General features: G+C 35.8%; 2 protein-coding genes across 2 annotated transcripts; one reads left to right on the top strand and one right to left on the bottom strand.

Annotated features, from left to right (window-relative positions):
* Window positions 1-219: 219 nt before the first annotated feature.
* Window positions 220-26,916, bottom strand: LOC149806405 (uncharacterized). Its single transcript, XM_089952902.1, has 5 exons — window positions 26,780-26,916; window positions 23,302-23,370; window positions 18,821-18,955; window positions 7,573-7,636; window positions 220-1,088 (listed from the first exon to the last, which is right to left on the bottom strand). Exons 1-5 carry the CDS (start codon window positions 26,796-26,798, stop codon window positions 689-691), a joined length of 687 nt encoding a protein of 228 aa, XP_089809028.1. The 5' UTR covers window positions 26,799-26,916; the 3' UTR covers window positions 220-688.
* On the top strand, window positions 10,072-15,604 carry LOC149806406 (zinc finger protein 862-like). Its single transcript, XM_089950959.1, has 5 exons — window positions 10,072-10,180; window positions 13,536-13,723; window positions 13,970-14,501; window positions 14,641-14,925; window positions 15,187-15,604. The coding sequence occupies exons 1-5, from the start codon at window positions 10,072-10,074 to the stop codon at window positions 15,549-15,551; spliced, it is 1,479 nt and encodes a 492-aa protein (XP_089807085.1). The 3' UTR covers window positions 15,552-15,604.
* Window positions 26,917-27,178: the final 262 nt, after the last annotated feature.

Below are 27,178 nucleotides of genomic sequence, written 5' to 3'. Positions count from 1 at the left end.
TATGTTGAGACAGTGCTTCAACTGACTTGGTAAAAGTGGGCAATGTATGAAATAAAGGGTAAGTTATCAATTATTCACTCCTAAGTACATTTCAAACGCTGTAGTGCTATACCAAATGAAATAGTGAATTTCCTCTTATCAAAGTGAAATTGTGATAATAATACTGTGATAATATGGTTGCAAGCTGTGTTAGTGTAAGACAGATAAAAGACACAAAGACACATTTTGGAATACTTTTACTCTTTGGTCATGATGGTATGTCAGATTATTTTACTCTCTGTAACTAAATTAATTTTAGGTAACATGTACTGTTCAGTTTCCTACTCTGAACTTTATCTCTTGAAACTTTACACTGCAAGGGCAGATCTGTGGCAGTGCTAAAAGACTCCTTTGACAAAAATGACACTGTGTTATTTTAATTCATAACCTGAAAAGAAATTCAGTAGTAGAGTTCATATCAAACATATTAAAAATGGGGAAAATGTCCAATATATACACAAATTGTCATGGGAGAGTTAGTAGTATGACCATAATGGATGCAGATGGAATAAATGGCAGACCTGTAATGAAGGTTTCAGTAAGTGAGTAATATTCTCATCGCATAAGAGACAAGAAATGAGAAATTTGTGGCACTCAAGCTTTGAATTCATGTCACTTTTTGTTTTATCAGTTCATCAGTCTAATAAACTCATGTGGAACTTTCATAATCACTTTCACTTGAGTCCTGCTTGTACAGTCTTTTCTCTCTTTTGTGCTTTTTATGTCCCTTGGACTTCTTTTTGGAATTCTCCTCTGAATCAGAAATCTCTGAGTTACTTTCATTATGCTCTGACTTTCTGTGTGACTCCTTGTGTTTGGGTTTATTCTCCATTTCATTTGAATTACTTGATTCTGAGTCTAAATCATCATGCCTTGATTCGTGTCTCCTTCTATGTTTCTTTTTTTTTTTTTCCTTCTTGTGAGATTTTTTTCTTTGTTTGCCTGCATCATGATCATCTTCATCTTCACTCCTACTCTCTGTTTCTTCATCAGAATATTTCTTTTTCTTCTTGGACTTTTTGGGTTTTAGTGGTGACCTGGATCTTGCTCTGAAAAATAAAATATTACTGATTTAACTTGCTTGTAACAAGTGAAAACACTTGGTATCAAATGCATTTTCACCTCTGCAGTAAACACACTATTCGAGAGCTGGACATAGTGGTAAACTTGCCATGGAAAACTGAAACCTGAACTCAGACAAGTAAAACTTGCATTCCACCTGTCTGATTCAGAAAAGTTATCTTTTCATTTTCAAGAGTTTTCAAGTGAAATAAAGTAAAAATTCTGTTATGAATTACATAATTTTTATTATGCAATTTGATGTTCTTATCATTTCAAGTCATATAAAAAAGAAAATTGTATGAACAATGTTTCAAACAATAACTCGTATGTGGAAAGTGAATTTCTACACTGACCCAAACGGATGTAATTTTAGTACTTATTATCAGTCCCATATATTCTTCAGATAATTGCAAGAAGTTGTTTCCATCCTTGTTTTGCTGTTTAGATTTTACTAAATGTGATATTTAATTACAAACATGGAAGACAAATTGAAAATTATGAGCTCATCAAAGTGGATTTTATTATATTGTTTTCAAAGTGGATTTTATTACATTGTCTTCAAAGTGAATCAAATATATTTATCAGAATGGATCCTATAATATTATATCAGAATGGATCCTATAATATTATATCAGAATGGATCCTATAATATTATATCAAAATGGATCCTATCATATTAAATCAAAGTGATCATATTATGTCATAAAAGCGGATCCTATCATGGCATGTTATGTCACAATGGATCTATCATATTATGTGATGTGGATCATTTCACATTGTATCAAAGTGGATCATATATTAATGTCATCAAAGAGGATCATAGAATATTATATAATCAAAGTACCATGTAAATTCTGACCTAAGACAACCAAAGCAAGACATGAAGAAAAACAATGAGTTCTCTTAAACTTCTCTGAAAAAATAATATTTATGCAGGTTGTAATTTTCAGGGCAATGTTTATACTAATATATTATCAAAATCTGCATGAAATGATTAAATATGAAAAACAATTCACATTTACTAATCCAACAAACATGTAAATTACATAATCTCATTATAGTTATAACTTGCACATACATTTTGGTTATAAAAACATGTCTGAAGGCTTCTCAAATTTTTTTGTACAAGTCCTTTCTTCATATTTGTATAGGATGAAAAACAAAATAAACCTGTTTACTTTTAGCAGAAATCAGCCAATAAACTTCCATATAGGAATGATTTGCTCACGACTGAGCTACAGATGCATGGAATTACACTAACTTTTCAAGCTTCATGGGGGTGAAACTAATTTTAATTATGCAATACTTACCTGTCACTATTGCTTAGCTATCGATTTTCATGCTTAAAATATACCCTCCATATGATGTTAATACATCCTCCCAGAGTGGAGAAAAAGTCAGTATGACCCTTTGATCTTTTGCACACCACTCTGCTGCAGGCCATGTGCAGACAGTAGATGTACCTATATGTCACCTTTTCAAATATGACAATTATGCAAGTTATCAGATGGGGTGGGAGGAGGGTATTCTACAACAGTGACAGGTAAGTATTGCATAATTAAAATTAGTTTTACCACTCCTCCAAACTACATTTTAATAGCAGCAATTACTTACCCTGTCGCTATTGCTTAGCTGAATTTGTCAGAAAGGTGGGTAGGCTAATGTCATACTGATCAAAAACAGAGAGGTTAAATGTACTCAATGTTGAGGGAGAGTTACACTTCTATAGAATGTTCGTGCCTCTCTGAGTAACATGCTGTGCCATGACAATTGGACCCTGCGCTCTGTTGTGCTAATGAGCAAAGGTAAAAGGAGGAAAAGGTATTACGGGAGTGCTAAAAAGCTGCTTTCATAATATCCTCCAGAGAGGAATGATTCATGTAGCAACAGCTCGAGTATCATGGGCTTTAAGTTTCATAAAGGTGAGGTCTCGATTGGTGAGTTGTTGTTGTTGCTGTGGAGTTTAACGCCATTTTTCAGCACAAGATAGGCTATACATGGCAGCCAGTATTAATGGTGGAGGAAGAACCCAGGAAAACCCCAGAAAGAACCACTGACCCACGAGAAGCTACTGGCAAGATTTCTCACATATCCACATAGGCTGAACTCGAGATTCGAACCCATGCAGACAGAGGTGAGATGGCAGTGATCCGTAACAGTGAGCGCTTTAGACCACTAGGCCACTCGGGGCCCCTTTTGATCGGTGGGAGACTCGTATGCTCATTTGACTGTCCTGATAATCCACCAGGAGATAGTGGCAGCTGAAATGTCTATGGAGCCCTTAATAGGGAGAAAGAGACGTTTCCAACCCTTTCTTTTTGCTTTGGAGACATTAAGATAGAAGTGAACAGCATGCACAGGGGATATAAGTCTATCTTGCTCATCCCCTGAGCATATTTTACTGAGACTGGGCCTCTCTATGGATAAGGGGGCTACTGAAGATAACTGATTTTTAGCAAGAAACCAGGTTGGCAGAGAAGGGAAATGGAGTCATAGTTGCCATTTAACCTAAGACAGCCAAAGTCAATGGACAATGCCAGAATTTCACTTTTTCATCTCATGAAGGCAAGGATTAGAAGGAACAGTTTTGAGTGTGAGATCCAAAAAGGGAGCTTCACTCAATGGTTTATAAGGTGGCTTGGTTAATGACCAAAGAAAACAGGAAAGATTCTATCTAAACACAAGGGAGCAAGAGACTGGTCTCTGAAGCTCAAAAAACTTTATAAGATTGGCAAGATGGGGACCTGAACTAATGTCTGTACCCTACGAGAATTTAAGAGTGTTGGAGATGGCAGCTAGTGGATACTGAACATATTTTGGTCTCAAAGAGGAACAAAAGGAAATCAGCAATGGAAGTTGCAGAAGGTCGGATAGGATCAACGTGTTTCCTACTACACCAATCACAGAAGATTCTCCACCTGGCATCATAAACTTTGGATGTAGAAGCTCTCCTGGCTTGAATGATGCAACTGTTGACTCTCTCTGAAAATTTGTTCTGGCGGAGAGATCATTTGAGATGAGCTAAGCATGAAGGTGGAGAATGTCTGGGCTGTTGTGTAGAAGGGATCCCCAGTGCTGTGATAGGAGATCCCTCCTGTGTGGTAGAGACCTGGGTTGATCTATCAAGAAGTCTAGGGGATCGCTGAACCATTGTCATTGGGGCCACAATAGGGCAAAGCAAATAATCCAAGTAGAGGAGGCTCAGACTCTTTGCAGAACTTGTGGAAGCAGTTGGAATGGTGGGAAGGTATATGCAAATAGGCAATCCTACTGGAAGGTGAATGCTTCGACTGCCCATGTTTTCTGGTCCTGGACAGGAGACCTGTAAAAGGGAAGTTTGTTGCAGAGCTTAGGCGCAAACAGGACTACCAGAGGTCTTCCCCAAAGGGAAAACAGGGACTCTGTTACTGAATGGTGAAGAGACCATTCTGTGAGGACAGTTCAGTCTGTTCTGGACAGGCTGTCCACTAATGCATTCATCTTGCCCAGAATGTGGCAAACTCAGATTGTGACATTCTCTGAGATTGCCCAGAGGAAAAGGTTCCACACCTCCATGCAAAGAGACAGGGCAAGTGTGTCTCTTTGACATTGTCATGGTGCACAACTTCCTTAGAGGGAGGGTGCAACCCATTATTGCAGTGCTCTACCTCCCCAATGGGAGGGTCCAACCCACCATCGCAGTGCTCTACCTCATCAAAGGGAGGGCCCAACCCAGTCGCAGTGCTCTACCTCCCTAACAGGAAGGAGCAACTCGCTACCTGAAGAGTGAATGCTGTTAGGGAGGAAGTTGGACAGGTTTTCAAACGTCGAGACTGCCCTTCTGGAGGGGCTTAAACAAGATGTTTGTCCTAAATTGTGAGATCTGGAAGAAAAAACAGAAAATTTGGATGAAGAAGAAAGGTATGCCTGGAATCTACTTGAATCTACTACCTGAATCTACTAGATTCCAGGCGATGGAAGACCACAAATTACCAAATGTGCAATGTTTTTTCCAAGTGCGCCTAGAGCACTTGATACAGTCTGTGTGTGTGTATCCCATGAGGCCTTCTTGTGGCCACACTGCCAAACAGACTGTTTTGCTGACATTTTTTTTATATATGGTGGTGTGGTCCCTTGTTGTCATGAAAACTCTACTTACCACGAATAAACAAAAGATGGAAATTATCACTTAAGTATTTCCTTATTTATTGAAAGAAACAAGATATTCCAGCTCTGATTATTTGTTTTTTGAGGTAACATGCAAATACATGAATGTCCACGCGAGCATTGTACGAAGTGTAATGAATTTTATCGAGTTGAACATAAAAAATGGAGGAAACTGTCCTCAATGTTTCCTAGAATGTAGGGACTTACCTGCATCATTAAGTTAATATTTAAAGTAAAGGCGTCTACCACCATGGGTAAAACACATAGCTTCTGAATTCCTGCAAAGAACATAAGTTCTAAGGGGGAAAACAAACAGCTACAATACGGTTTTTAGAAATGAATGGACATTAGCAACACTGAGAATTATAAACACTTTCGGGAAGGAGAGACCACTAACTGCGGTATATTAGTTGTCAACAGGCATGAATTTCTCGGTCACAACGGCTTCAGACATCTATACAGCATGGTGTCCATGAAATGATTGACATATAGGTACATCTACCTTCTGCGCATGGCCTGTGGTAGAGTGGTGAGCAAAAAGTCATAATGACTTTGTCTCCACTCTGGGAGGATGTATTCAAATCACACGGACGGTATATTTTTTGCATGAAAAGAGATAGCTGAGTAATAGTGACAGGGTAAGTAATTGCTGCTTTTAAAGTGTGATTTTAAAGACCATGACACGATCCACGCATATATTTTGTTGACAGAAAAGTTGAAAAAATTTGCATGAAATGCTATGTTTAAATTGTTTTTTTTTTTAAAGAAAGAAACTACAGATGATGTTATTGATAATTCGGAAAACAAAAGTATTCAATGACTTGACTAGGGGCATGTGATAACATCTACTAAAAAAAATAATAATTATCTGCATACATGGGTGAATTCACATGCATAGGGGTGGCTTTTTACCTGAATTATCTCCTGGTGTTGACCCGGACCAGCATGCAAGAATGCACTGTCAGATCTTTTAAAGGTTTTTAATATTTTTTTATAATGGTAGTCATGTCTAATGGCAGATCAGCATCTATATGAACTTTGAAGTAACTGAAACATTTTTCTATAATTTAGTAATGGCAGTCATATTCCATGGCAAATTAGTATCATTGTATAAATCTGAAAGACCTTTATATTTAAAAGGATATATTCTGTCAGATGTGGTCTGATTCTACTGAGCAGTTTCTAAGAAATCCTTTCAAGATTTTTATATGATAACAGAGCAGCATGATTTGTTTAAATCTGTAAGTCTTATAGGCTAAAATAATCTCTATTAAATTTCGTCAAATTTTATTGAGCAGTTTATGAGAAGATGTCATTGAAATGTTTTTATTTTTGCAGTTACAATTTTCATATCTGGTGGGGGTGGCCTTGTTACCACAAATTTGAAAGTCATTCAGGCCAAGATGCATTTTGTCAAAACAAGTAAATTCTGTAAGTTCTTTTCATACAAGATGTTGCTAAAATGTTGCTAATATTTTTATTAATAATGGCTATATCTAAAATGCAAAAAGCATCATCTGTATAAATTTGAAAGGCATTCATGTTGGCATGATCCTTGGCGAATGTAGTTGAATTGATCATAATGACTAAGCAAATTTAGAAATGCAAATGACATAAAATAATCTGGACTATACAATGTCTCCCCTAGCATCCTGACTGGATGCAGGACTATACAATATCTCCCCAAGCCTCCTGACTGGATGCAGGACTATACAATGTCTCCCCAGCCTACGGACTGGATGCAGGACTATACAATGTCTTCCCTAGCCTCCTGACTGGATGCAGGACTATACAATGTCTTCCCTAGCCTCCTGACTGGATGCAGGACTATACAATGCCTCCCCTTGCTGCCTGACTGGATGCAGGACTATACAATGCCTCCCCTAGCCTCCTGACTGGATGTAGGACTATACAATGCCTCCCCTAGCCTCCTGACTGGATGCAGGACTATACAATGCCTCCCCATGCCTTCTGACTGTATGAAGGACAATACAATGCCTCCCCTAGCCTCCTGACTGGATGCAGGACTATACAATGTCTCCCCATGCCTCCTGACTGGAAGCAGGACTTTATAATGCCTCCCCTAGTCTCCTGACTATGTGAACTAAATATGAAGTACATATATATGCACATCCAAATGCCTTACCAGTTATACTGACCTCCTCAATTCTACCCCTGTGATTTTACTTGACATACTGAGCATAAAAAAAATACACTGCTAAATCATTTCTCAGCTGTTGGAATTGGATACATCAATTGACATGACTAGTTTTTCCTGTCCCAAACAATCCTTAGTGTACTGGTTCAATTATCAAGCAAAGTTACCTTCTATCTTTCTTCTTTCTCTTTTTCTTTTTCTCCTTTGCTTTTAATGCCTCTTTTTCTTCCTCTGCAGTTACAAATAAGAAAGTTGTATTATATTGTACAAATACTGTAATGAACTATACAAGTCATGACTCATTTAATTATTTTACAAAAAAAAAATTGTTGCTACACTCAAGTAACTTTTTTCCTCATCTAGCTGATTAGCATATTTTATCAATTGCAACAATTTATTGGCTGTTATGGGACTACATTGATTGCAACAATTTATTGGCTGTTATGGGACTACATTGATTGCAACAATTTATTGGCTGTTATGGGACTACATTGATTGCAACAATTTATTGGCTCTTATGGGACTACATTGATTGCAACAATTTATTGGCTGTTATGGGACTACATTGATTGCAACAATTTATTGGCTGTTATGGGACTACATTGATTGCAACAATTTATTGGCTGTTATGGGACTACATTGATTGCAACAATTTATTGGCTCTTATGGGACTACATTGATTGCAACAATTTATTAGCTGTTATGGGACTACATTGATTGCAACAATTTATTGGCTGTTATGGGACTACATTGATTGCAACAATTTATTGGCTGTTATGGGACTACATTGATTGCAACAATTTATTGGCTGTTATGGGACTACACTGATTGCTAAATAGACAAAAATTTTATACATTACACTGATATACACTGTCTGAGAAGTCATTAAGGATATTTAATTTTCATCTGTTTTCTTCTTTTATCTATTTCAAATATGTATAATTTCGCTACACACTGACAAGCATTTAGCAATGGTGTAGCAAAGGAACAATAACTCCTCTCTTTTGTGCACTAGACCCGTTTACCATTGTCACTTTATGCATAGTTATTTTAAAATTGTTGCCAGTCACAAGTAGTTACTAAGTTTTCTTCCATAGGCATTTAAGTACCTAACTCATTGTTTCTGACTGTATTCCTCCTTTTTGTTCAATGTTTTCAAAAAGACAGCTAATACCTGTTGAATAAAAAAAACTTTGCAATTAAATTAAAAGATGAACTGCCCCTGATTATTTTCCTCTGTGAATCATGAGGTATTCATGATAGGTGTATCTTCAGAGTTCTCTGAAGTCTGCATCTCTACTTCCTGGACCTTGAGTGTTTGGTCCTGGACTCTCAATTTGAAAATTGCATATATTTCTTTACTGAGAGTTCTGATCTTGCAAATTTTAATACATACAGGGTATGCTGGCCAAGTTTAACAATGAAATATGGTGGCACAAGGACTTCAAAGTTGCTGTTGTAAGGAGATTGACTCTACCTGGTTATAAGAAATGGAAAGTCATCTTTTATGTGACATCTGCAGAGCTCTCTATAAGTGCGTCCAGCACATTCTGGACCAGCAAATGTTATTCAAGCAGCATGAGTGTTCTAAGACTGTGTATCCTGAGGGCCAATGGTCACTGGCCATGAACCCTCAGTTTTGTGAAACTGTGAATTTTGAGAATGTACATTATCTTCTTATGCATTATGTGAGGAAAAATAAGATATTTACAAGAACAGAACTAAAATACACTTGTACTAAAAAAAAGTGAAAAATATGGTGAAATCAAAATGTAGAAATAAATATTGTCAGGAAGGTTATTTATGGTAAAAGTTCTATTGATTTTCCTTCAATAATGGATATTTTCTCACATAGACCATAATAAAGGCACTGCCATGCCAGTCAAGCCCAAACAAGCTCCAGCACTTATGGGCTACCTGCCAATACTATCACTGGCTAAGGTGTGAGGCATTATGCAATTTACAGACATGCTGAAATCTTGTTGAACACTCAGGCCTAATGACTGTCACTTATTTGACTGCCACTACATGTCAAGTATTCATAATTTCAACATTTGTCAACTGTTTTTTATTAACTGTTCACTATATCAACAACAAATTAACATTAATTGATATGGGGTAAATTTCAACATATCACTTTATTGGATATGTTAATGAGAATGAATGGTTATCTCTGTAACTTTTGCTATCCGGACACTAAGATGTCCCATTATTAAAGTTGTTGCTGTTGTTGTGGGGTTTAACGCCATTTTTCAGCACGATAGGCTATACATGGCGGCCAGTATTAATGGTGGAGGAAGAACCCGGAAAACCCCGGAAAGAACCACCGACCCACGAGAAGCTACTGGCAAGCTTTCTCACATGCCCACATTGGCTGAATCTTAGACTCGAACCGCCGCAGACAGAGGTGAGATGGCAGTGATTCGTAACGAAGAGCGCTTTAGACCACTCGGCCACTCGGGGCCCCCCATTGTTAAAGGGTTCATTCCACCATTGTATACTGAACAACCAATTTTCATGTTTCTAGTTCTATGCCTAGTCAGTTCTGCCATCTTGATCAAGAGATATGCAGCAATTATTTTTGTTACAAATACTGCAAACAGAATCTGTGAATCAGATTATAACAATACTTCATAATAGTAAGATCTATTTTCTCATCTGCAACCATGGTGGCTCAATGGCTAGAGTGCCAGCTTTACAACCATAACAGTACAGTTTTAAATCCTACCACTGGAACAGCCCAGGTTGGCTACTATGGCGTGTCCTTCAGCAAAGGTATTTTGCTAAAAAATCACCTCAGTTAAAAATAATCTGTGTTGTTGTACCATGAAAGCCCCCAACCAAACTTTCTTCCTGATATTGCTGAAATTCTTCCAAATTCAGCTATGACTAAAACTGCTTAAGGTCTAATCTACACTCCTATGAAACTGCTTTTTTTTTTTTACATAGCTGACAGCTAAAGTACAAGTGGGTGCAAGCAACTGAATAGCACAAACATATAATACAAGTATACTACAAAATGTTGATAAAATGGCTTTGAAATATTGTGGTTGGGGTCCATAACACAAGACCGTGCTATGTACTGAACCATGTTATAATCAACCAAGTAAGTTAGCTGAAGAAAATCCCCCCTCTCCAAAAAAAAAGAGTGGAGATAAAAGTGAGAACATTACTATGGACTCTGATGCAACTATCAGTTTGTTCCAAATTAAACAAGAAGTACTTAAAACAGTTATTACATATTTAATGTCCATTTTTATGAATATAAAATCTGCAACATAAGCTTAAATAGTTGAGTATGTGTACTCCAGTCAAAACTGTTTCTATCCATAATAGTAATTCCATAAAAAATGTGCATAAAGCATAATTTCAATAATAAAAAACTTTTCTTTGGTCTGTTTGTATCCTGACATTTAATGTCTTCCTATTATGTTCACATAAACTTATAAAACAGGCATTTTTTCTATAACATTAACATTTGCTGGATGTGTCTAAAGGGTCTGATTTCTTACCGACAATAAACTGCACAATGTGAACATTGAGAGTTTCTAAAAAGAGACCTTTAATTATCCTTTAAAAGCACATGTACTTAGTTGTAAATTCACACCGAAGGTCATAGGTACTGACCTCAATGCTCTTGAAAATAAAAGGATTAAGATGAGGGTGATGGTTTACATATGTGTGACAATGACCAAAACTGCTGACAATTTGGTCAATAAACTTCTTTCAACAGGTATGTATGATGTACAACTGTTGATTGAGCAGATGTCAATAATCTGCTGTATTCCCTTAAAATGGTAAGTACATTTATTGACTTATAAATTTTGGTAGGAAGCTTTATTTGACCATTACAATGTTTGCTTTACTTGTGAACGCTAAATCTCAAATCTAATTGCATTTGTTTAACTTTGGACTTAGTCATTCCAGGAGCTTCAAGCTTAAACAGTAAAAGCTTTACATTTCTGTATCCCCTTATCTGTTGTAAATACCTACAAATCAACACTCATACCTCTATTTGTTTGAACTAGTACAGCAAGAATAATTGTTAAGGAACAGTGGGGTCATTTTTGTAGGAAATGCAGAATAGTATTCACTGGTCAAATAACTGCATGACAATAGATTATACCATAAAGCCATGTACAATGTGTTGGTTGCTTTCTTGTTTTTGTTTTTGTTTGTTCTATAAATAATTCTTCTGTAATTTTAAAACCTTTATTAGTGAAATTAACTTTGATGGTTAGTGATTACTGAAACTATTTGATTTACAAATTCAGATGAGAATATTTTCTTTCCTTTAGTCAAAAATTGTACACAGAATTCATTAAAGATAAACAAAGAAGGCTTGTTGGCTTTATTCCTGGTTCAAAAATAATATTATAATAATATTAACACTGATCAGCTTTTGATTCAGCTGACTTTGTTTCAAAGCTAAGCTAAGTGACTGACCACTGACACATTTGAAATGAATATTCACAAGTAGAAACTTTGAACACTTTTATTCCTATCAAGAAAGATGCAGTCACAAGACAATTTTTTTCTTCAAAAAACACATCATATATTGCCAAATTATTAAATTAAACTCTTGTTTATTTTGGCACAAAACTTTGCACTTCTTCAAGAAACTGGTGAAATTATTGTAAAATCTAGTGATCCACACTATGATCATATTATTATGGAATTAAAACACAATGTCAAAGAGACACAAATCATAGCCAGGGATCGTCCTGGGCTTCGCCAATGTCGCAAATTGCGATTTTTTTTTCCTTATTGGCAACAAAAATTTCCCATCTGGCGATTTTTTTCGCGATAGACTTTTTGGTTATTTAATTTGTACATACAATCATGGATTTGGACTGGATAAATTAAAAGGGAGAGCGAAAGGAAGCCAAACTTGACTAAGCAATGCATTGGAATCAATCTGTTACACAAACGATTCTTTGTTCATATTGACAACCCCATCTTTACAGAGCATTGTTACATCATAATCTGCTTATGCTGACATCTGGGCTGAGTACTGTATGCTGTGATACAGTCAATCATGCTACCGAACTATACCTACAACTGACCGACTTCTGAAGATGCGAATAGAACAGATACAATTAACTGAATGGCTAATCCTTCTGTTGTTTTTTAGACATATACCAATACAATAGTTTGCTGAACCTTCATAGAAAACTGATAACCTCTGAAGTACCGACTACTGTGTATAAATGCAAAGCAAATGGAAAAAATCTCAATCACAATTATATCTGTCGCCAGTGCAACATTATCATGAGCAAACAGAAGTTAGACGTTGGGTGTTCATCATCTCATCCTAAGTTACAAAAATTAACAGCGTTTGGATTTAGTGCAAATTCATCAGACAATACAGTCACTGAACCCGATGATAAACCTTGCAGTCCAACACCATCTACATGTAGTGCTTCAAGTGCAACACCACATTATGATCAACGGGGCAAAAATTCCCGAAAATTTCTAGACAGTTGGAAACTTTGGCGTCTGTGGCTGAGATATGATAAAAAGTTAAAAAAGATGTTCTGTGATGTATGTATCAAGGCAAAGTTCGTCAATTCATTTACAACTGGCTGTGATATTTTGAAGAAGGAGTGTGTCACCAAACATGAATCCAGGCAGGGGTAAGTAATATTTGTGCATTTTACTCATTGATCTTTTCCTTTTGCCATCAATCCCGTGTTACAGCTGCAGAGACTTAAACTCCGCAACAAGAAATAGCAAAAAAACAAGTTTTGCATAATTAAAAATAATTATTTATTTCTCAAAATACAGGAGTGAAAGAATCCCTAAACTGGGTGTGAATTTATGCTTATATATACGGTAAAATATTGCCAGGTGTTGACTCGTTTAAGTTTCATTCGTGGGAATGGAGATCCTATTTTGCTTGTCGAGAAAATTTATACAGCATTCAGTGATCATTCTTGGGATTTAGGAAGCAATTCACTACAAGCTTTGTGAAGCTAGCCATAAGGGGGGGGGGGTGTCATTTAATTATGGAATGCATGCAGTCGACGGTCTCATTATACGTCACTTATCTTACATTCCAATGTATGATCATAGGGTTTTATTATTATTAAAATGTCAAGTAAAGTTGAAAATGCATTTTTTTCTTCAGGTAACAACAGTCATACATGTGCACAAACGGTGATGCGGGATGCCAACACCATGGAAGCAGCGAAGATCACTGCCATTAGTAAGAGCAAAAATGCTATTATTAGTGCAATGCGGAACACTTTCTTTGCAGCTTACTACAACCTGGCTAATACAATTGTCCCAAAGCTGCACCAGTTGTGTATCACACAGGTAATGAGAATATTATATTATAGCTTGTTAACAGTAATATTCTATGGATTTAAATGACAGTAACATAGGGAAAAACATGTGTACAACCTTAATATATTCAATGTGATGTTACTGTAGTACACTGTGATTGTTGTATATATGCCAATTTTTTGTTAATCATATATATATATATATATATATCAGAACATGTATAATTATAAATGAAATATTTATGGCATACAAAATTAATGATTATTTCTATTTCAGGGAACCACCCAACTCTCAGACCTCAAAGTAGATAAGCACACATCGTATGACAGTCACAAAAGCACCAGTGAGTTTCAGCAGTCGTTGGCCGATGTAATAGTTGATGAGATGGTTACCAAGGTCAAGGAATCTTGTGTTTACAGTGTCATGCTTGATGAGAGCACAGATGTTTCAGTACATCAGAATTTGATTGTTTATGTTAGGTACTTAACTAGTTTGGTTGGCAGTGTTGAACCAGTGACACAATTTCTAGGTATTTGTCAGCTTCAAACCGCAAACACAGAATCTATATATTCAGAGTTGTTAGGTTTAATTAAGTCATTTGGTTTTAGTCTGGACAATCTGATTGGTGTATCAACGGATGGTGCTGCAGTCATGTTGGGTTGCAAGAGTGGTGTTGTTACCAGGTTGAAGGAGGCTACTCACTGCATTGCACACAGGTTAGCTCTGAGTACAGGTGCTGCAGCTGACGAGGTTAGATACATGGTCAGGTTTCAAGATATACTGAATAATATGTACAAGTATTTTGCATATTCCCCCCCATAATATGTGTAGGCTTGAGGCAACTCAGTCAGTGTTGGAGTCTTCTCACACTCGCTTGCATAAGGTATTCCACGCAAGGTGGCAGAGATTTGAAGGTAGTGTACAGGCAGTTGTCGATAATTTTCAAGCTCTAGTTAGTGTCTTCTTGGAAGACAAGTCTGCAAAGGCTCTTGCACTGTATAAGCCCATTGCTTGTTTCAAATTTGTTTATACAGCACACTATATGGCTGACATTCTGAGGCCTTTGGCAGTTCTGTGTCAAGCTTATCAGAGATCTGATATTGACTTTACTGAGGTTAATCCCCTTCTCCACTCCACTGTTGAGCTTCTTGAAAGTCTGAGGTTTGAGTCTGGTAGTAACATTTCTAGGTTTCTTTCTGCGATTCCAGCAGAACCAAGTTTAGATTCATCAGGTTTGTGTACTTTTGAGTACAAAGGCCATACAATTAGCGATGGTGCTAAGCAAAGGTCGGAGGCTGCATCATCTTGTGCCAAATTTATAGATATTGTTATAGACAATCTAAAAGCAAGGTTCACGGAGGAGTGTGATTCGATAGTTTTGAGTGCTCTAACCAAGTTGTTTGATCCCTATTTGTATGGTTCACAGGCTAACAGTTCCATTCTTTAAGAGGTTTCAGGTATTGTTTCAGATTACTTGTCTACTTGTGGGTTAGGTAATCAGTCAGAGGTTAGTCAGGAGTTGGCTGGCTTTGTGGCTTATGCTAGGGTTCAAGTTCTTAGGAATGGTAAGGTGTATAGAGGTATTAAGGACTTGATTCAGTTGGCAGTGAGATCCAGGGCAACATACCCTTGCGCATCTGCAGCTGCTGAGAGACTACTGGTGTCACCTGTCAGCACTGTAGACTGTGAACGTGGATTCAGTAAGATGAACCTCATAAAAACTGACATCAGAAATAAACTCTGCATCTCATCTCTTGAGAATTTAATGAGAATCAGCATGTACAGATGTGAAAAATTAGACTTTGAAACTGCATTCAACAAGTGGGCAGCCCTAAAATCGCGACGGATCTTCATGTAACACTTTGTAACATTTTGTTAATGCTTGTTGTAATTAAAGTATTAACTAACCCATCTTTTGTAATTTTCATTGTCTGTTACATTAATAGACTAAATTAACACTTGGAAAAATGTACACTACTTGTTCTGGCGACACTTTTTAAAAATTGGCGACAAAATATTCAGGTTGGCGATTTTTTTGGCGACAGCTTTTTAAAAGCCAGGACCATCCCTGATAGCTCACTTTTTACACATCAGTTTCATAATCTTAAGATATATTTATGAATGAACAAATCTATGAATTTTCAGGAGACATGTGACAATCATGTTGTATCTGACTCTGTGCTATAAAGAAGCATACTTTAGTGGGGCTTCACTGTATATAATGCAGTATCACTTATTTCCAGCGGTCTCAATTTCCATAGTTCTGAGAAAATGTACATTTTCATGGATACATTTTAAATTCGTAGTTTTGCCTGTCAAAGTTTGCATATTTGTAGGCTTTTGATTTCATCGATTAACCCAACAAATACCTCAAATGTAAAGAATAAACAATAAAACTAAGAGGACAATAAAACAATGGTCACTTCAATAGTTAAAACAGTACTACCACATATACAAGCACAAGTCAATCATCTGTCAAAAACAAATCACCTGCCCATAACAACAAAGGGAGTCGATGCAGCCAACAACAACAACATGCATATGATCTCTTCCTTATAACACATATCATAAAGCAGTACCATCCATTACTTTATGATGACCATGGCGTTAACAATGAGTTGTAAAATTCAACTTGGATCCTTGTTGGTTTGGATAATGTTATCATTTCACATGTGAACCAACCATGTGGCCAGTTCTCCATTGCTCAAGGCAGTGTCAACATTTCATGTGTTCAGAGCCCATTCAAGTGCAAAGATCTTAAATAAATTTAAAAACAATGGAATCACTCTTCTCTTCAAGCGTGCTGCATGTACAAACCAACTTCAACTGTTAAAATTTATTTAAAACATCAAAATTAAAGCACGTTATCATTTAAAAGTTTTTCTACTTAAGTAATGGTGAGAATATTGTATCATTTATAAAAATCTGAGGGCCCTCTCTCAGGACACTTTCTGTCAAATTCCGTCAAATTCTACCAAGTGTTTTTTGAGGTCATTAAGGTTGTCTATTTTTAGCAGCAGTGGCTATATATAATATCAGATCAGCATCACTAATACAAGGTCTTTGTACCAGGTTACATTCTGTCAAGTTCAGTCAAATTCTATTCAGTGGTTTTGGTGAAGATGTTAATTAAACATTTTTCTATTTTTAGTAACAGTGGTTTTTCCAGTGTTATTAACAGTGGCAATATATGAAAGCATATTGTTATCACTGATGCGAACTTTAAAGGGCTTTTTTCAAATTTTATCAATTTCTGTTTATCAGTCTGTGAGAAGTCATTTAAAGGTTCTTTTGCTAAGTTTAGTAACTGTGGCCATATCTGACAGCACATTGGTATAATTTGTAAAAATCAGAAAACTTTTCAGGCAAAGATGCTCAGTGCCAAAATTGGGTCAAAACTGGTTAAATGTTTATTTTAAAATGCCAATCGTTGACAGATGCATGATGCATAACACGCAAGCATAATGCACACTGAGCCAGGTGAGCTTACATTGAGCAAACTGATGTACTCAGTTACACTGATGAAACAACAACAGCAACAACAAAAAAAACCCAAGAATACTTAATACCAACAACACTGAGTACATTGCAAAGGGCCTAACGTATTTACAATTTGCTTGGCAGGGCCTTAAACAGACAAACTTCTGTGGAAATCCAAAGTTTAGAGACGATGGAAGTTCAGGGACAATAACTCAATGAAATGACACTGTGGAATGTTGAAAATCCAAATCATTAAAGATCTCATCGATACAGAGATACACAACAGCTCTGGCTGGATTGCAATATTCCTTAGTAAAGTTGTTGTTGTAGGGTTTAACCCCATTTTTCAGCACACGATAGACTATACATGGCGGCCAGTATTAACAGTGGAGAAAGAACCCGGGAAAATCCCAGAAAGAACCACCAACCCACAGAAGCTACTGGCAAGCTTTCTCACATGCCATCATTGGCTGAATCCAAGACTCAAACTCATGCAGACAGAGGTGAAATGGCAGTGGTCCACAACAGAGTGTGCTTTAGGCCACTCGGCCACTCGGGGCCCCTCTTAAAAAAAAGTATTCCTTCTGAAAGCAAAGACAATGGGCAATGAGGGACATAACTCTTTAAACAATAATTTGGAATACTTGAAATTGAACTCTTTAAAGGTCTCATCAATATAATGCTGCATGCCAAATGAAATGTAATAAAGCTTCATAAAGTTATCATGTGGAAACCAGTATCAAGACGACAGACAATACAGGGTCAAAACTCACAGAAACAAGGCTAACCATTAAAAGACACATGTAGGTCTATGAGGCAGTATTGATCCACAATTGCATCAATTTAATATATTAAGTGGTTCTTGAGCTATCCTAGTTACAGATGGAGATATTAAGTATCAAGGGCCATAACTCTATCCAAACTGGAGCTGACAAGACAAAGCTCATAAATGGTACATCTACATCATGACACAATGTAACACTAAACTGCATCAGATATGTTTGCTGGTTTCTCAGCTATTGCTAGGTTCTATGGTAGTGATGTAATGTTAATGGAAAAGCTGACACCTTTAAAAGACGCATCTACATGTAATAGGCAATTCACACTTATCAAGTGGCATCCAGTTACATGTAAAGGTTGCAAAGCTTTTCTGTCTAAAACCAATGTCCCATGTGAAGATACGAAGTTTACTGTCAAGGGCCATAACTCGATCCAATATGGTGTTAAGGAGACATTAGGTCATTTCGTTTCAACCAATAAGGGTTCAAAATAAAGCAGAAAAAAAGTGAATGATACACACAAACTTAAAAGTTAAACATCAGAAACAAAACTTATGACACACACAAACATCTAAATCAAAGAGGAATCATAGATCATTCAAATATTTAAATCAAATCTGTAGATCTTTTCAACATTCAGCCTCTTTTAAATTTGGCTTCAATTTAATGCCCTTAAATGTTACACACTTAAACTTAAAACAAAATTAATTTTGATGAACACAACAAAGTGACGGACAAGGGTAACTCATCAAGCCCTTCCACACAATGGGGGAGAGGATGCAAATAAATCAACCAAGCACATCTGAGGTAGAGACATTTCATAAAATCTTTAAACACATAAATGCAAGCTAGCAAAACAGTTCCATACTTTGCTTCAGCTGCATGAGTGGAGAGATGAATTCCTCTTCGCTTGTTTCTGAACTTGTGCTGCTAACATCCAGAACTATGTCCTTGTTAGGGTCAGCTTTGATGAAATTTCTGCATTGGTAGGTAAGATGCCCAGCTAAAAAGATGAAAAAGAACATTCAATGCCCAACTTTCCAAATTTGACTCTTAATCTTCATTACGGAACTCGTGTCAACTGTCCACATATTTATGAACAGACATAACTATACTGCCATATCTGGGAATTCACAGTAGATCAAATTCATTTAATATAGTGATTTACTTTCTGAGTAGAACATGTAAATAACCTAACTTATGATAAAAGATGATATAATGTGAAACCAATAGATAAAAGATGTTCAAGGGACAACACAAATTTTTCTTCATCTTATATACAAAAACTGAAATTTGTTGAAAAATTGACAGAATATAACATACCAATATTGTCCTTAAGGCCTTGGATGTGGAAACAGAATTTTTCACTATGTTAGGGTTAACTGTACTGAACATAGATGAAATTATAAAAAAAAACAGAACTACAAGACAATCAGTGTTCAAACAAGTCATTACAAGTTTAACACATGTAGCCACCAGATTTTCCACCACAACCAACATCAATACCCGTATTCATGTTGGTAACCTATCATCAACATCAATACCCGTATTCATGTTGGTAACCTATCATCAACATCAATACCCGTATTCATGTTGGTAACCTATCATCAACATCAATACCCCTATTCATGTTGGTAACCTATCATCAACATCAATACCCCTATTCATGTTGGTAACCTATCAACATCAATACCCCTATTCATGTTGGTAACCTATCATCAACATCAATACCCCTATTCATGTTGGTAACCTATCATCAACATCAATACCCCTATTCATGTTGGTAACCTATCATCAACATCAATACCCGTATTCATGTTGGTAACCTATCATCAACATCAATACCCCTATTCATGTTGGTAACCTATCATCAACATCAATACCCGTATTCATGTTGGTAACCTATCATCAACATCAATACCCCTATTCATGTTGGTAACCTATCATCAACATCAATACCCCTATTCATGTTGGTAACCTATCAACATGAATACCCCTATTCATGTTGGTAACCTATCAACATCAATACCCCTATTCATGTTGGTAACCTATCATCAACATCAATACCCCTATTCATGTTGGTAACCTATCATCAACATCAATACCCCTATTCATGTTGGTAACCTATCATCAACATCAATACCCGTATTCATGTTGGTAACCTATCATCAACATCAATACCCCTATTCATGTTGGTAACCTATCATCAACATCAATACCCCTATTCATGTTGGTAACCTATCAACATCAATACCCCTATTCATATTGGTAACCTATCATCAACATCAATACCCCTATTCATGTTGGTAACCTATCATCAACATCAATACCCGTATTCATGTTGGTAACCTATCAACATCAATACCCCTATTCATGTTGGTAACCTATCATCAACATCAATACCCCTATTCATGTTGGTAACCTATCATCAACATCAATACCCCTATTCATATTGGTAACCTATCATCAACATCAATACCCCTATTCATGTTGGTAACCTATCATCAACATCAATACCCGTATTCATGTTGGTAACCTATCAACATCAATACCCCTATTCATGTTGGTAACCTATCATCAACATCAATACCCGTATTCATGTTGGTAACCTATCAACATCAATACCCCTATTCATACTGGTAACCTATCATCAACATCAATACCCGTATTCATGTTGGTAACCTATCATCAACATCAATACCCCTATTCATGTTGGTAACCTATCATCAACATCAATACCCCTATTCATGTTGGTAACCTATCAACATCAATACCCCTATTCATATTGGTAACCTATCATCAACATCAATACCCCTATTCATATTGGTAACCTATCATCAACATCAATACCCCTATTCATGTTGGTAACCTATCATCAACATCAATACCCTATTCATGTTGGTAACCTATCATCAACATCAATACCCCTATTCATGTTGGTAACCTATCAACATCAATACCCCTATTCATGTTGGTAACCTATCATCAACATCAATACCCCTATTCATGTTGGTAACCTATCAACATCAATACCCCTATTCATGTTGGTAACCTATCATCAACATCAATACCCCTATTCATGTTGGTAACCTATCATCAACATCAATACCCTATTCATGTTGGTAACCTATCATCAACATCAATACCCCTATTCATGTTGGTAACCTATCAACATCAATACCCCTATTCATGTTGGTAACCTATCATCAACATCAATACCCCTATTCATGTTGGTAACCTATCATCAACATCAATACCCCTATTCATGTTGGTAACCTATCATCAACATCAATACCCCTATTCATGTTGGTAACCTATCATCAACATCAATACCCTATTCATGCTGGTAACCTATCATCAACATCAATACCCCTATTCATGTTGGTAACCTATCAACATCAATACCCCTATTCATGTTGGTAACCTATCATCAACATCAATACCCCTATTCATGTTGGTAACCTATCATCAACATCAATACCCCTATTCATGTTGGTAACCTATCATCAACATCAATACCCCTATTCATGTTGGTAACCTATCATGAATACCACATATATAAACTGTCAAAAAGAGGCACTTTTTGCCAAGAGTCCAATCACAGTCCTACATGACTGACATAAAAAATTCATCCAACTTTCTGCAATGAACTAATGAAAGTATCAGTATTGCTAACTGCCATCATAAAAGCTATGCCCTTCTTTTGACTTTATTCAATAACTGATGTCATGATGTCTGGTATTTTCTAAAACTAATTTTGACCATGAGAATTCCATTAAAAATTTTCTATTACTGGCACACATGATTTTATTACAATCAAAATGATAGTACAACAGTCCATCACTATACAATGCAACTCTCATAAAATGTGGGCATTCAAGGCTCAAAACTGACTTTTTTCTGTACTAGCAGCATTTTTTTAAATACTTATCTTTTCAACAATCAGGCTACTCACAGTGTTCAGTAGCATACCGAATACAAATACAACTTGAATACAAAATATCACATGTAAGAAACTTCGAGTTCACGCTTTTATGCAGGGTTTTTCAACTTAGCAATCTACTGGCATATAAGAATTGTAACTAGTGAATTGAGATACTAGCTTGTTAATGTCGATATCAAGCCCTGTTATTGGGATGGATCCCATTATGTTAGCAAAATGAGTTTTGTCATTTTGTCATCAAATACCAGATACTACTTTTTCTCTACTTTTGTTTGTGCAAGCATACCCCTACTATGCTTGTAATATAGCTTCATTGTAAGATGACCTCATTTATATCATTGCATACTTTTTTAATCACATATTTCATATGGAGATACTGAAATGTGTCAGTAAGAGAAAACTGATATAGCCACTGTGGCAAAACCTCTTTTATCACCACACTGGTGATACCACTTTTGGAACTAATTTCTTTTTGCATTTAAGAAATATATTTGCCATTAACGTATTTACACACTTACAAGACATGTACAACTGCAAACTGCACAGACCCTCACCTACCATCTCATAATGCATGGGCAGATCTGGGTCTAGCAGTTTGTTAGGAGTAATCAGATGAACAAACAGCAGAGACCCTGATGAGCAGGTACTTTAAGCTATGGAAAATTAGATCTTTATTGTATGCAGCTTTACTCAATTTATAAGCAAGTATATACAGAATGTATGTTAACCAAACTTTTATTTCTATATTATGGCTTATTTCATTTTCCTTCTTTTTCTGCTTCTGCACTCTCCCAACTTTTTTCACTGCCTTTCCAAGAAAACAGGTCTTAAAATACGTCAAGACTGTAGACACTCCTGAATAGTTATGTAATCAATGTGATGGTGAAATCAAAAGTTGCCTAAAAAAGTCTTGCAAACTGTCAGTGACCAAAGTTACATGACTTACTGCAATACAATATTCAATGTCACTCATGTAGTATCATATAACTGTTACTCTACAATAAAGAGTGTAAGTCTCTGGGGAACAGATACTGATATAAAATAATAATAAAACTAAGTATCAATTTCAGCTTTTGTCATGATCTTAATCATGTTGAAAACAGTAGAGAAATCAGCGATAGATGATTGTAAGCCAAAATTAAGTGATAGTCAAAATGCAGAAGATTTTATGTTCTTAAGTCTGTTGGATACAATCACTGCTTCTACATTATCTCCACCCCAACAATGGTCACTGCATCAAACTGCACATGAAATGTGTTAATGGAAATAAAAATCTGTACATGAAATGTGATAATGAAAATTAAAATGTCATTGCTTTATATGTGACCTCCATCAACAGTATCATAATGAAAAGACAATGAATTGACATAAATATTAAAATAAACATTAAGACAATTTTTACCTACCATAGCCGCACTTTTTACAAGCTGGTTTCAAACCATCATTTGTCTTGTTGGTAAACTTTGAAATAAGGCCTGAAAACACAAAAAGCTTTATGGTAATTCTGTGTCATCAAGACACTTTTCATAAAACTTTCAACTTGCTGACTTCAACTGTACTATGTAAAAGCCACCCAAAAATATGCCAAAATGTTATTAAGTCCTGCTGAACAAATGAAAATTGACAAAATTATCTGCAGCTCAGGAATCAAGGCTCACATGTACACTATACAAAATGAAAGGAAAATCAGTTGCTAAAGTTAACCATGAAAGTGATTCTGCTAACACCACAGGAGGTTGAGGGTGGGGTGCATATTAAAAAATCACAGAAAGTCTTGAATGTAGACAAAGACAATTTATTCTAAAATATCAATGTTCACAAAACATATCTGTATAAATATATGTAGGAAATAAGCACATTTTAGATTGAAATAACATGAGGTAAAGAATTTGCAAAAGTGACCAGACCAATACTAAAAATAGTTGATGGTGCATGTGTGTGAATGCTTCCTGTTGATTTATTTCCAAAGATATCATAAAGATGAATTCATTTTTTAATTCTGCACTCAAATTATGCAGAAAACATTCCATTTTCATATTTTCCAAAAGTCTGAAAAATTCATCCTCTGTTGCTATCAACAGTATTAAATGTAGAGTACTGGAAATCTGAAATGCTACAACTATCCAGGGCTTCTGTTAATGCACATAAAAGTTTAAAAAATGCATTAAAACCCCATCTTATGAGTCCTGTGTGATGCAGTAAACTTTGTTTTGATTAAAAATGTTAAAATAAATCACAATTTGGTATAAATGAACCACATGTTTAGCTACCAAACAATGTAATTTCACCGGCATATGATCTAGGATCAAACTAGACTTTAATTTTAGCGAGAAGTGACTTCTTTTGGACAGAACAGGGAGAAGTCAGAGCTCAACATGGAGAAGTGGACGCGAAGCAAGAAACATAACATAAATATATAATGTGTGTTCTCTTATCTTAATTATGACCTCTATTTCCAGTATTCATATTTGCATTTAACATTGGATTTAAACAATACTTTATTTTCAAGTACAAAATTTTCTGAGTTGTTTTGGCCATATGACTTTAAAAGAAAATATCAGAAACTACATGGTAATAAATTTTAATTGAGTAACCAGATTATATTATTGTAATTGCAAGCTAGTAAAAATACTTAATCAACTACTCTTAACCAGCGTTTTGTTTATACTTTCTAAAAGTTCACAATAATGTCACTTTGAAAGATTTCTAAACACATTTGAAACATCCCCTGTACCATGTACAAGATGGCAAATGCATACTTCAGATCATTCTGTTGGTCTATATTTCTTTGTTGTGGATTAAACATTACCATAACTATTCATACACAAAACATTAAAATGCATAAAATTATAGATATGGCTCCATTTTAGTCGGTATATGAGCTAAACCCTTCTTTTCAACTGAATCAACAGACATGTGAGTTCATCTATTTTTAGAAGGAGTGGTTATCATAATGTTACCACTCCCTTTATATAGCTTCATTACAACAGTCCATTGATAGGATTGCAAATTTATATTTTTTTATTTGTCTACATACTTGTAGTAATTTCTTGCATTGGTTAAATAGTATCTGCTTCACTGCTTTTTCTGTTTTTTTGCATATATGAGTCACGTCAGATCTTACAGCACTTCTTGCGAATTCCACAACACAGCTGTGTTCCATATGTTTCTAACCTATATAATTGCATTTTAAAGTTAAATCTTAAATAACATAATACCTAGCCTTTGCTTTCTATGAATGGTATATTTTTCTGTATATATTTGCCCAATGATTTGCACAAACAGACAATCTAATATACTGGTACTTCCCAGTCAACAGTGATGTCTGCCATTATTTCCCTGTGACAGGTTCACTTACAGTTTCAAAATAATTTAATGACAAAATAGTGTACAAGAGGCAGTTCAAGTATCCAGATCACCAATTTTGATCTAAACACACAAATGGCTATGTACATACTGTTGTTAAAGTGTCGAGACACAAGTCTGTATGTTTTTATCATCAAAAGGATAACATGCGGAAGTTGGGCATTGATAGCTGCTAACTTGCTTGGCAAAGGGTTAATGGTCAATCAGCTATCACAAAACATGCCTCTGAATGTACAAGAGTTTGTCAGCGTAATTAATATCAAAACTAGGCCTAGCTACTGATGGCTTGATGAATTCATTTCGCTACAACAAAACACTAGAACATACCTGGCTAAGGTGACGGGGCATCTAAATAAGTATCATCAATGTACACCTCTAAAAAAATCACAGGGTGAAGTCGTTTTGGCTTTCCTAACAAAAGAAGGTGAAGTTTACATTTTTTAGGCAACTTAGTCCCCCACTCCACCTGATAGCGTGACCCCTGTATGTCCCATTCTTCTTTTAATTCCATATATAATTATGAAAGAAACACCTGATAAATGCTAAGTATTGCAAATACCAATATGTATTGACCATGATGCAGCAACTTTAATACCTAGTGTCTTGGCACAATTATATATGCCTGAGCATTGGTTAATTAACAGGGAAGCTTAGTTCTAAATATAAATGATGCTGAATGGTACTAGTTTATGACAAGAAGACACTGTTAAATTTTGTTTCAAAAGATAAAACTATCTGAATTTATGAATCATTTTCAGTACAATTATGGAGCATCATTACATAAAACATGCTGACATTTTTTTGTTTTGCCCAACATATCTCTCCCTTTAAATTTATATTCTTGCAAGAGTTGCTCATAGAATGGGGAAATCCTGCAATCACACATCCTGATGGATATAAGTTGTTCGTGGGCTGTTTTTCTCTGACATGGCTGGTGGTTGACCAGTCATGTTTGAAAAAAGATGGAGAACAACCTGTTGGTTTACCTAGGGTATGCTAGTACTAATATTAGTACCCTTACTCCTACCTCGTGGACAACCACAACAAATCAAGTTGAGGCTACGACATCGTATGCAACACAGGGACGTGGGAAACTGCTGAGAAAAAATGTAAATCCACTATTCTGAAGAATGGTCATTGGAATACTACACTGTTACTAACATTATTTTCTGCTCTCACACATGTTGCCTTAAATAAAGTTGAAACTGACTACAACTTTAAGGAAATGTGTGCTCAATAGATTATACTTAAAAAACGCACATTATTTATAATCAAGAAAAATAAAGAAAGCAAACACAGAACTATCACACTAAGTCTTGATTCCCTGAAATGACTCTCTCTCTCTCTCTCCTTCTCCTACAGTGTTAGTTGTATCACAAGTTATTTATGTTTTGGTAGTACTAAAACAAAAAAATCATGTGTTACGTCTTGTAGTAGATGTCCTAGCGACTCCTTAAAATTTCACACTCACGGAAGCCGTGACCATCTCTTACAAACAAAAGTTAAATCTATACGTACCATGAACGTCGCTCTGCATTTTATTAAAATCAAAATACAAGTGAAAATACTGATCAAGAAACCAAATTTAAGCCCAAAATGTCTCAGATGTCCAGTGAATGCTTCTAGAAAAATCAGTGTCTATATGAGTAGCTTCCCCTATGTTACAAGTCAAAAACAATCGATAGATAATCCCCCCCCCCAACTATATTACATCATATCAAATAATAAAAGAAAACAATACAACTAGCTTAAATAAGACTTTTAAAAATTAACTGAGCTGTTTCTAGCCCTTCATGTTCTGGATAACAATTATTTATCCATTAACTTGGTCTTAAAAGATGTCTGCACGTAGCCTATCATTGCCTGGATAACAATGATTTATCCATTAACTTGGACTTAAAAGATGTAAGTAGTGAA

Source organism: Sinohyriopsis cumingii, chromosome 1, assembly GCF_028554795.1.
Source record: "Sinohyriopsis cumingii isolate HCF-2022 chromosome 1, ASM2855479v2, whole genome shotgun sequence".
Classification (NCBI taxonomy): Eukaryota; Metazoa; Mollusca; class Bivalvia; order Unionida; family Unionidae; genus Sinohyriopsis; species Sinohyriopsis cumingii.
This window is presented reverse-complemented; position numbering and strand designations above follow the sequence as displayed.